The 12,318-nt window shown below is 42.9% G+C and overlaps 2 protein-coding genes across 2 annotated transcripts in view; one reads left to right on the forward strand and one right to left on the reverse strand.

The window, feature by feature from the left end:
* Positions 1-1,334, reverse strand: part of fsaf1 (40S small subunit processome assembly factor 1) — a 2,831-nt gene extending 1,497 nt beyond the window's left edge. Inside the window, exons 1-3 of the mRNA XM_014144453.2 lie at positions 1,061-1,334; positions 279-565; positions 119-175 (exon numbers count right to left, since the gene is read on the reverse strand). Of these exons, the coding sequence (XP_013999928.1) occupies positions 119-175; positions 279-565; positions 1,061-1,142 (426 nt within the window). The 5' untranslated portion in view covers positions 1,143-1,334. The remainder of the gene's footprint in view (positions 1-118; positions 176-278; positions 566-1,060) is intronic.
* LOC106571402 (dihydroxyacetone phosphate acyltransferase) lies at positions 1,286-11,643 on the forward strand. Its single transcript, XM_014144452.2, has 16 exons — positions 1,286-1,466; positions 1,582-1,770; positions 2,251-2,427; positions 2,611-2,740; positions 2,886-3,013; positions 3,129-3,204; positions 3,576-3,727; positions 3,982-4,112; positions 4,757-4,980; positions 7,945-8,193; positions 8,457-8,536; positions 8,634-8,774; positions 9,207-9,306; positions 9,713-9,806; positions 9,906-9,967; positions 10,320-11,643. The coding sequence occupies exons 1-16, from the start codon at positions 1,443-1,445 to the stop codon at positions 10,361-10,363; spliced, it is 2,001 nt and encodes a 666-aa protein (XP_013999927.1). The 5' UTR covers positions 1,286-1,442; the 3' UTR covers positions 10,364-11,643.
* The last annotated feature ends 675 nt before the right edge of the window (positions 11,644-12,318 follow it).

Consider the following 12,318-nt stretch of genomic DNA (forward strand, 5'->3'; position numbering starts at 1 on the left):
AACAAACAAAATAAAACAAAACAGGACAACATTGTAATTCAACAAAATAATTGGATCATTGGTATAAGATTGTATCATAATTGGGTAGAATTTCAATATCCAAGAACATTCACTTTACCTTTTCTAGACTGAATTCATCTGGGTCCACCTTCTTTTTCTCTTTTGTTTGAGGAGGCTGGAAGGGAGGAAAAATGTATGAGATGCAATGATTCTGACAAGAGGCTCAGGTTGAGGTGAAATCGTAATATGCCATTTACAGATGCCGTTAGGCATAGTACCTTGTCCTTGACCTCGGGCACTGGTGGCTTTCTGGCTTGTCTCGGTCTCTTTGTAGGATCCTGGAACGTGACCACCTCTACTGGTGGTGCCTGTTTAGTGGTTGAACTTGTGTTTCCAACTTCAGAAGTACCAGGATGGTCAATCGCTGAGATATCTGAATGTCTGACTTCAAGACTGTCTTTAGTATCACTGCAATCGTCTGCAGCGGTGTCCTCATCCTCCACCTCACTCCCTTTGGATCTCTTCTTCTGTGACTTGTGTTCTCTCTTTGATACTGTTCCATCACCTGTAACAACATGCTGTTAGAAAAATCTTCAAGACCTCCCGAACCAAGCCACACAAATGAGCAACTAGCTAGCTTTCTCCTTGAACTGGGGTGGCCACGGCTCATGGAGAGCTGCTAGTTGCGTAGGCTTTTGCTCCAACCCTGCTCAAATACACAGGATTATGCTAATCACGTTTCTAAAAAGCAGCTCATTAGTATAACAAATGTTAATGCAGTACTGGAGCAAAAGCCTGCACACCCAATTACTCTCCAGGAAGAGGTTGGCCCTGTTTCAACACGTCACAGACACAGCTTGCTAACGTTAGCTTTTCTGCTAGCTAGCTAAATTAATGGTTAGCAAGTATAAAAAGCAGAGCTAAACTGGTAAATAAAGGATGACGTCCAACCACTACTAGTAAGACAACCATCTCTGGATAGCTAATGCTAGCTAAATTCCAACACGCTAACTTTGCTTTGTTTGCTAACTAGCAAGCTAGTTTGCTAAACTTTGCTTACCGAAATCATACAGCGTATTCAGGACATGGTCAAGAAAAAACTGATCCGTGTCTTCTTCCTTTCCATTTTCGTTGTTGTCCATTTCAAGCAGTGACTAAACTAATACCGTGTAAAGACGAAATAAAATAGGAAAACAAAGAAAAAACACGATTGTGGATGACTCACAACAAACCAATGTACACACGTGTGTGTACTATGCAAGTGAAAAGCAACAGGATCAGGATGTCGTTTCTTGGCCACCGTAGTTTAATGTACAAACAAGGAAGTAGCCATTCATAGCTGGGAATTATCCAGCGAGTCAAACATATATATCTAGCTTAAATCTCTGCCGGCGATTCTTCAGCCAAAGCAGCATCTATGTTTTTATGATACCTGCTAAGGAATGGCATCAAAAACTCTTTATTCGGTACGTAGGCTATACATTGCTAGCTTGCCCCACCCACCAACATGTTTGACACTTGAGTTGAATGTCAACTCTTTGTGCCAGTTGTCTTAACATTCTTGTGTTTGTCCCGTTATAGCAAAGGGACCCAATGCTAAAGAGAGATGGCTTTGAAGACATTTTAGAAGAGAGGAGGAACTCCAGCGACTTGAAGTACGCGTTGAGGTGCTATGCACCGGTTCTTTACAAGGGAGTCACTCCCTGCAAAGCAAACATGCTCAAGAATATCGTTCTCCAATCTGATCAGCTACACTATGTCATTAATCAAGTAGGTAATCAGTGCCATAGCCCGCATGTGCAAAGTTTGTCATTGGTTGTTATAGGTTATAGGTGTTACATCTCAGTTCTTCTATTGTGCCTCACCACAGTGACATCGCAACCCCTCTGATCCACAATTTTAGGCTACATGTAGATTACAAAATGTGTTGATAAAATGTGTGCATGAATGTAACTGACATTGCTTTGCATGCATGCAGGTTTATCCTTGACTTTGTCACCTAAAGGGTTAATTACAGTACAAAAAACAAAAAAAAAAATGTATGAAATGTAAGTCGCTCTGGATAAGAGCGTCTGCTAAATGACTAAAATGTAAAAAAAATGTAAATGTTAATTCCATCCCTTCAGTGTTTAAACTAGTTTGACCACCAATGACGAATGTATTGACAACATACTCTGAAACTGTCTTTAGGGATATGGCAATACATGTATTATTCATAACCCCTGCCTTCTGGTTGATGATCATGCCCAGGTGTCACAAGAGTCTGGCGAGGCCCCTGACATCATCCAAGAAGAGGCCTCTGTCATTCTGGAGGAGATGGCCCACCGGCTCCAGATCAGCACCGTCCGCTTCTTTGCCTTTGCCCTTAGCAAGGCCTTCAAAACCCTCTTCCAACATGTCTGTGTCAACGAGGAGGGCATCCAGAGAGTGAGTATCCTGACTCTGACAATAAAAAAAATGGTAGCTCCTCATCAAATAGCATTCTGATTCTGAGTTATGTTGGAAATGTAATGCAAAGAAGTAGATAAAGGAGCATGGGACATATGAGATATTAACTATTTGTCCTATTAACAAAGTGAATTCATATCCACACATTTTTCAATTCTCCAGCTCCAACAGGCCATCCAGGAGCATCCGGTGGTGCTGCTCCCCAGTCACCGTAGTTACATGGACTTCCTGTTGATGTCCTACATCCTATACACCTATGACCTCGCCCTGCCTGTCATCGCTGCAGGCATGGGTAAGCATCTGCTCCAATGTCTCTCTGAACACCTTAATGTTCACTCTGTGTAAAGACTCTCTCTCCTCTGTTCTTTTATCTTTTGTTTGGCCATTTCTGTTGTTGTTGCTCACCTTAGTATTGAGGATATTATTGTGTGATCAAGATTTCATGGGGATGAAGTTTGTTGGTGAGATGCTCCGGATGTCAGGAGCGTTCTTTATCCGGCGCTCGTTTGGAGGAGACAAGCTGTACTGGGCTGTGTTCTCAGAGTATGTGAAGACCATGCTGAGGGTATGTACAATGACCTACTGTTCTGTTCTGCTGTCCTTTTATTGTGCTTTGTTGCTGTAACGGAGCAAGTGCTGAGTATTTAATTTGTCTGTCTATCTCTGAATCTGTTCTTTAGAATGGATTTGCACCTATTGAGTTCTTCTTAGAGGGTACACGAAGCCGAACATGCAAGTCCCTCACGCCTAAATTAGGTAAATAAACATCCATGTTGTTTTGATTGGAGGCTTGACCAAAATCCTTATATTCATATATCTGACTTGGCTCCTTGCTTTTGATTGAGCTTATTGCTGAGCTCTGCATTTGTTGTGCAGTATGTAGCATTTACCTTTTTTGTTTTATGACGTTTTCTTCTTTCAGCAAAAACATTCTAGGTGACAGGAAATTTTCTGCGACCATTGCCAGATTTACTGTTATATACCTCGGGAGAGGTGCCAGAATTGACCCCAATAAATGTCATTTTTTGCAGTGGCATTATTTCAAAACAATACAATGCTCTTGTCTGCAGATGTATGAGAAACCAATCCACTGTAATCATTTTGGACCATGGCTCTCATCATTTCAGGGCTACTGAATATCGTGATTGAACCGTTCTTCAAAGGAGAAGTGTTTGATGTCAACCTAGTGCCTGTCAGCATCAGTTATGAGAGGATACTAGAGGAATCTCTCTATGCCAGGGAGCTCCTGGGAGTGCCCAAGCCTAAAGAGTCCACCTCTGTGAGTATCTACTATGTGCCTAGTCCTCTACTGTACTGATGGATCAGATTTACAACCAAGAGAGGTGTTGTCTGGAGAAAGTAGACATTCACTTGATTTAATCGGTTTTTCAGCATTGATTGAAAATAACTTACTTCCTGCATACATTGATATCTCACCTCACTTAGTTGATATCATGCACCTGTGTTTACACAGCACATTGCCAGGCAATTGCATATTGACACTCAAACATAGGCTGCTATTTTGCCTTTCAGGGACTGTTGAAAGCCAGGAGAATCCTCAGTGAAGACTATGGCAGCATTCATGTGTATTTTGGCCAACCAGTGTCAGTACGGAGTCTGGCCCAGGGCAAGGTCAACCGCTCTAAGTACAACCTTTTCCCAAGGTACACTGTGCTGTCTATTTATGGTAAACCTTACACTCATAACTTACAATAGCTCACACGGATTGACATTAAGTGTTGCCTTATTCCCTGGGGAATAAGTTGAGCCTGCTTTTAGGTTGCCCCATTGGGCAGGTGTTAAAAAAACAACCAGACTGCAAAGAATTCCACTGAAAGGTATATTTCTGGTTCGTCCCCATTAAGTCAAAAACAGTCAATTTATGTAATTTCAGGCAGTCGGACATGTTGAGACTGCTCTTATTTAAAAAATAAATAAAAAATAAATGATAACAACAAAAATACAAAGAACTCCAGTACTGATCTTTCTGATGTGTAGGTGAAAGGCAGGCTATATCTCAACTGAATTGTATTCATTTTTTATATCCCCCCTATCTCTTTCTTTCTCTCTCTCTTTCTTATATATCTCTATCTTCAGGCAACCAAAAAATATTCCTGACATGCCTGATGGGCAAGTGCCTTTCAGACTTCAATGTCAATCCCTGACTCATAACTCTCCTCACTAGCTAATACTTAAAGTGGCTTTTTTCTGAGATTAAAAAATGAATACAATTCAGTTGAGACCCTGTTTTAATTTGAGATGGTTAGCCATGTTCTTCAGTAATCACTGGAGTCTTATCCTGTTACAGACACATCCCTAGAAAGCCCATGGAGGAGACCCAGTCATTTGTGAATGACACTGCCTACAGGATAGTGCGTCTGCAGGAGGACAACATGGTGCTGAAGCCCTGGGTCCTGATGGCCTCCCTCCTCCTGCAGAACCTGGAGGGCCTAGAGCTATCTGTGCTGACAGAGCAGACCCTCTGGCTCCGAGGCCTAGCCCTGTCTTATGCTGCCTTCCTCGACTGGCCTGGTAGGATCCACACCAGCCATAGGCAATGCACATTGATCCCAGTGTAACTCTTACTTTTAACTTTAACACACCATTTGATTGTGCTTTAACTCTCCTGTTGAGCTCAAATGATACAGTAAGCTCTTTGATGCTGTTGCTTAGTGTTTTTTTGTAGCCTCAGCGCAACTTGGCCTAAATATTTGTTTATTTAAACCTTATTTTACCAGGTAAATTGACTGAGAACACATTCTCATTTACAGCAATGACCTGGGGAATAGTTACAGGGGAGAAGAATGAGCCAATTGGAGCTGGTGATGATTAAGTGGCCAGATTGGGAATATAGCCAGGACTCCGGGGTTAACACCACTACTCACGAGACCCGTTTAACAGCACCTTACACAGGGCAATGTCCCCAATCACTGCCCTGGGGCATTGGGATATATAAACTCAGCAAAAAAAGAAACGTCCCTTTTTCAGGACCCTGTCTTTCAAAGATAATTCATAAAAATCCAAATAACTTCACAGATCTTCATTGTAAAGGGTTTAAACACTGTTTCCCATGCTTGTTCTATGAACCATAAACAATTAATGAACATGCACCTGTGGAACAGTCGTTAAGACACTAACAGCTTACAGACGGTAGGCAATTAAGGTCACAGTTATGAAAACTTAGGACACTAAAGAGGCCTTTCTACTGACTCTGAAAAACGCCAAATGAATGCCCAGGGTCCCTGCTCATCTGCGTGAACGTGCCTTAGGCATGCTGCAAGGAGGCATGAGGACTGCAGATGTGGCCAGTGCAATAAATTGTAATGTCCGTACTGTGAGATGCCTAAGACAGCGCTACAGGGAGACAGGACGGACAGCTGATCGTCCTCGCAGTGGCAGACCACGTGTAACAACACCTGCACAGGATTGGTACATCCGAACATCACACCTGCGGGACAGGTACAGGATGGCAACAACAACTGCCTGAGTTACACCAGGAACGCACAATCCCTCCATCAGTGCTGACTGTCCGTAATAGGCTGAGAGAGGCTGGACTGAGGGCTTGTAGGCCTGTTGTAAGGCAGGTCCTCACCAGACAACACCGGCAACAACGTTGCCTATGGGCACAAACCCACCGTCGCTGGACCAGACAGGACTGGCTAAAAGTGCTCTTCACTGACGAGTTGCAGTTTTGTCTCACCAAGGGGGATGGTTGGATTTGCATTTATCGTCGAAGGAATGAGCGTTACACCGAGGCCTGTACTCTGGAGCAGGATCGATTTGGAGGTGGAGGGTCCGTCATGGTCAGGGGCGGTGTGTCACAGAATCATCAGACTGAGCTTGTTGTCATTGCAGGCAATCTCAACGATGTACGTTACAGGGAAGACATCCTCCTCCATCATGTGGTACCCTTCCTGCAGGCTCATCCTGACATGACCCTCCAGCATGACAATGCCACCAGCCATACTGCCTGTTCTGTGAGTGATTTCCTGCAAGACAGGAATGTCAGTGTTCTGCCATGGCCAGCGAAGAGCCCGGATCTCAATCCCATTTAGCACATCTGGGACCTGTTGGGTCGGAGGGTGAGGGCTAGGGCCATTCCCCCCAGAAAGGTCCGGGAACTTGCAGGTGCCTTGGTGGAAGAGTGGGGTAACATCTCACATCAAGAACTGGAAAATCTGGTGCAATCCACGAGGAGGAGATGCACTGCAGTACTTAATGCAGCTGGTGGCCACACCAGATACTGACTTACTTTTGATTTTGACCCCCCCTTTGTTCAGGGACACATTATTCAATTTCTATTAGTCACATGTCTGTGGAACTTGTTCAGTTTATGTCTCAGTTGTTCAATCTTGTTATGTTCATACAAATATATTACACATGTTAAGTTTGCTGGAAATAAACGCAATTTACAGTGAGAGGACGTTTCTTTTTTTGCTGTGTTTATTTTTTGACCAGAGGAAAGAGTGCTTCCTAGTGCTTCTTGTAGGGGCGGCAGGTAGCCTAGTGGTTATAGCGTTTGGCCAGTAACCGAAAGGTTGCTAGATCAAATCCCCGAGCTGACAAGGTTAACATCTGTCGTTCTGCCCATGAACAAGGCAGTTAACCCACTGTTCCTAGGCTGTCATTGTAAATAAGAATTTGTTGTTAACTGACTTGCCTAGTTAAATACATTTTAAATAAAAAACGGGAAAAAAAATCCTACTGGCCCTCCAACACCACTTCCAGCAGCATCTGATATCCCATCCAGGGACCGATCCTGCTTAGCTTCAGAGGCAAGCCAGCAGTGGGATGCACAGTGGTATGCTGCTGGTCAAATATAAATGCAGAACATTTGGTTCACCTCCAGGCAACAAGTGAATGTCATACATATTGCATTAGAATTTAATCAAAGGCAAAGTAATTCTATTTTTTTATTTTTAATTTTTACTGCTCCACACATGTAATCGGGGGTTGGTTGCGGTATGGTCGTATTGGAATTGACCCAGTGAAAAAAAACCGTAATTTCCTCGCCAAGGTCTTTCTTGGACAAAAGTGTTTCATGAGCCCTAAAAACATTCTCTACCTGAAAGTGCAGAATCTGTTCACTCACTGACTTTGACTGGCCCTATATTATTTATCACACCCACTGCTCCTGATGCGATATGATGTTTGATATTCAGTTCCCTTTGATGTTAAAAGAATACATGTTTGAGTATGAGCGACTGATCTAGCTTTATAATTAGCTCTGTGTGAACCTCTGGGCTTGCTAACCACACCCAGATGCTCTCATGGCCCTTCCAGGCCTCAGACGTCAGTCCCTTGTCACTGCTCTGGGGATTTCCCCTGCCATCCTTAATGAGTCACTGATGTTGTGACAGGATCTGAAGGATCATCTCAGACACCCTGCGTGTGCCGCCTAGACAGAGCTCACTGCTGGGCCTCGTCCCCTTGTTACTTCCTTCTCTTTTCTCTGTCTCACTCTTTGTTTTTGTCTCTTTTCTCTCGCTCCTCCAGACCATGCTCCCACAGCGAAGGTGGTGTCGTCCAGCCTGGCTCTCCACAGGGGCTTGGCGTGTGTTTCAGGGGGCCGGGTTAGTCTGGTGGTAGGGGAGCCCCTGGGCCCGGTGACCCCAGAGGAGGCTCTCTTTAACAGAGCCGTCAGCGTGCTCTCCTGTGCCTCCTACAGGAACCAGGTCCTTCACGTGTTCCTCCGGCCCGCCATGCTGGCTGTGGCCATGCACACCGCAGCCTCCTCTAGGAAGAGTGAGTGGCCTGGCTGTAGGCCAACTCTGATCTCATTTACTAATAATAGTACATTCATGGGTTTTATATAGTGCTTCATGGACTCAAAGATGCTTATTAGAAATATTTTATTAGGGTTGAAATATAGTATATAGCCCCAGTTTAAGTTTCCACTCAATATACCTGCTTTTATGTCGTCCCAATAGGGTGCTAGCTAGTATACATGGCTGAGGTTTTTGAATGTGTGTTTTTCCACTTAATTAAATGAAGTCTGCATCTTTCAGATGAAGTGTACAACTGCTTCAGCTTCCTTTGGGACGTGTTCTCCAATGACTTCATCCTCTGTCCTGGGGACACTGTCCAGGTAATACTTAAATGCACAGTGACAAATAATTTAAAGGAATTTAAAATCGTAATAACTTCTTAGTATGCACTTATTCCTATGGTGAATATCCGTCCAGGACTTTGAGGAGGCGTGTTACCTGCTGGTGAAGACTGGTGCTGTTCAGATGCCGCAGCAGGACATAGAGATGACCGACAGAGGGCAGCCCATCCTCTCCTTCTTCAATGGCCTGCTGGAACCATTCCTACAAGGCTACCAGGTACACTGGCCCTCAGTCTAGCACTAATGTAAACCTTTTATCTGAGCATGATACTTCCTTATGGCTTTATAATAGCTTTATTACTTTATCATAACTTAAAACACTTTTCTTACATTTTACTCAAAGCGCTCAAGAGACTTTTATAGTGGCCTGATGATTTAGCAGTATTGTGGACATTGGAGTTCCCAAAAGTTGTCAATTCATTTGACAGTGGCAACTGTCTTGCAGGAGAAACATCAGTGAAATATGAATGTTCATGACAAGTCTCCAGTAGAGGGAGCTCTATAACCAGAGCATTGTCACGTTATGGTGTTACATGCTGGGTGTCCACAAATCAGCACTGCACATTCCTTTTGGATAGTGCCACTCCGTGGTCTTCAGTGTCTGTGTGTGAGTTGACTGGTGTTGAATTATTGTGTGCGCCTCCTCTAGGTGGTGTGTCGGTACCTCTGTGAGGAGGCCAGTGAGGGCCTGACAGAGAAGCAGTACATCCCTGCTGTCCGCAGCTTCGCTGTCAAACTCATCCTAGCAGGTGCCTTCACTTCACTCTCTGAAATGTTTTGTGTAGGGTCTGGGTTCAATCAGCAGGATAACAACTTTAGTTTACAGCCAAGTGGAACAGGATATATTTATTTGGATAGTCCCAAATTAATGGTTTGTAGATGTTCAGCTGTCTGTCAACAACATTTTAACTTACTAACCACTAACCCTAGCCATAACCATAGCTTTATGTCCACGTCCAGCTAAACCTACCCGCTGGGCACAGACATCTGTCTATTCCACGTTGGTTCAACGTCATTTCATTGTGTCCAGTGGGCAGCTTCATGTCTCCACCCTTGCTCTTGGTTTATATGACACAATGAAAACTGCCATCTAGTGGCTTTAGATGCTACTGCCAACTCTCAGAAGTGAGCGTTCTGTGTTTTATGTTTTCACAGGAAACCTGAGGTGCTATGAGGTGCTATCGTCAGACATGCAGAAGAATGCTCTTGCCGCTTTGTTGCGTATGGATGCTGTAAGAAAGGTCAAAGTGTAAGTCCAGTTCAACTACTCCTATATCTGGGTTGTGAAGTCCCATTTTGCTGTGGGAATGTTTGTTCTGACTGTGAATACGTTGTTCTTTAATTTCAGAGCTGATCAAGTCACTCTCATAGTGAACAAGATGGCTGTGAACTCCATAGATGATATACTGGGTAAGTGTAGAATGATCAGTCATATCAATCAGACTCAGATCAGCCCAAGTTTCTCTCTTATTGCTGTAGCAGAAGATCTGTATAGAGATGGGTTGACACAAAGTTATATAAGATGATGGTATATTTAATTTTATTTGAGTCACACAGACTTGTGTAGTGCTGTTTCATTTCAAATGGCTGCATCAGGTACTGAGGGCTGGCCTACTTACACTTTTTGTTACAGCAGTTGTCATGACCCACTTTGGATGATGTGGCACTGGCACATGCATGACAGCTAGCCTATAGTGGATTTTCCGTTACACAACACAAGTGTATGAGTCCTGATGGTTGATTTTGTTTTTACTCTCTTCAGGAGGCAAACTTCCCACTCAGAAAGCTGTCCTCGCTCGACTGTAGTTCACTCACTTCGCGGGCCAATGAAAACTCTGGAGAGTAAACTCTGCCTTCATTACCATAATGCCAAATTTTCCAGGAGAGCACTGCTTTGCTGACTACAAAGGTTGTTTGTCATAGTTTTTTAAAAGGAACTTCACAGGGTTGCCATCTGGGACACTGTTTTCATACACACACACTCTTCAAATTTTGTATATGACAAATAACACCGAAATACTTCTTTAGATCTTCGCTCACACTAACTACGTTTCTGTCTAGAGACGTTTTACGTTTCCGAGGTTGCCAAACTAATTAAAATAGTAACCATTTTAATTAACACGTTTTGTGCAATCCCGTTTGTTTTCTAACACTGCTTGGACTCATTAATATATTCTTCATTTGTTATTTTGGTGTTTTGGCGCCTGATGTGGTATTGCTGCTTGTGTAGTCTGTTAGAGTGTTTGTATTGTGTTTATGTGTTGGTGTGGACCTCTCCCTTTCTCCTCCGCTGTGATCGTTGCCTTTGTGTGTTTTTCAGAGAAATCATTGTTACAAAAATGGGGTCGCATCATGTTGTTTACAGACCGAATTGAGGATACCAGCCTATTTATGCAACGTTAACACTGGGTAGGTAAGAAATTGTATTTAGTATATTTTATTATATCATAAAAACAGATTTGGAGTAGAACACCCTCTCTCATGATCAAAGCCAAAGAGTTTGTGATTTCATCAGATATGCTGAGGGTATAATATCCAAACATGAGAGCCATATGTTGTTTACATCTGTTTTATACACATATGCAGCGCTACATATCCAACTGCATCATTGTTACTCTGATATATGATGACTATTGTGGAATACTCAGTTACATCTTAAGACCTAAGATCACAAAGGTAACCTGACCACTGAGGATTTGCCATAATCTCTCCTTTCCTATACTTACTGGTTTGTTTAGTGTAACCGAACTATGTTTCTGAACTGTTTTGATATGACTGTGTTTACAATGCGGCTTTGACAAAAACATGAAGAATGTGACCATGATCTCTGTTACCAAGTGCAGCAGATGCATTGACTGCTGGTCTCCTGCCAAAGTATACATGTCTATGTTACCCTACCATTCTGTCATGTACAATGGTGCAATGTGTATGTGTTTTTGATGTGGAATTAATGTTGTTCTAACATTAATGACTACTGTTGCTGTACAGTAACATTTAACTATATGACAGTGTGTGTGGCAGTTAACTCTGATCAATGATGCTTTTTGAAGTAAACCTACAGGCAGAATAAAGAATTTGAAATATAATGGTAGATGGTCTAACTGTTCTAAGGACTAGGGGAATGTTGTGGTTATCTATAGGCAGAAATGTTTATGACCTTCCCATAGATGGCAGGCTTGCTCCTCTTCTATGAAATGCTGTAGGTTGTTGATTTCCAGGGAAGCGATGTGGATGGACGTGTCATATCAGGGAAGTATTTTCCATCATGTTGTTTTGTGGTCATGCTGCTGAGTAAGATAATACAGCCAGCAAATCCCCTAGCTTCCATCAATTTTTCTCTGACATACTGTTGGGTTCTCTAAAGTCACCACACTCTATTTACCTTCTCAATCCAGGCCTCTGAGCTCTTTTAACAGCTATATCAGCACTTATATTTTTTTCTCATGACATGCTTTATTTAAGGGGCATGAACCAGATTAACTCTGTTCAACTGAAGTGCTGCTGCTGGGGCTCTGTGGAAAACGGGTTAGACCAGTCAGGTGGGGTTTCCCATCTATGGAAGTGCAGTTAAAAAAAAAATATGTCTTTAACACCAATCTTTGCTTTTCCTATTACTCTGTGTGCTACTGGGAGTTGTGGCCTCATCATGAATGTGAGATATAGTCACTGAAACGGGTTGATGCCTAGTAGTTAACCTTGGAAAGTCTGATTTGATTTCATTAATTTCCTTGAACACTTCCTGCCTAAATACAAACACCACT

This window comes from Salmo salar, chromosome ssa15, assembly GCF_905237065.1.
Source record: "Salmo salar chromosome ssa15, Ssal_v3.1, whole genome shotgun sequence".
Taxonomy (NCBI): domain Eukaryota; kingdom Metazoa; phylum Chordata; class Actinopteri; order Salmoniformes; family Salmonidae; genus Salmo; species Salmo salar.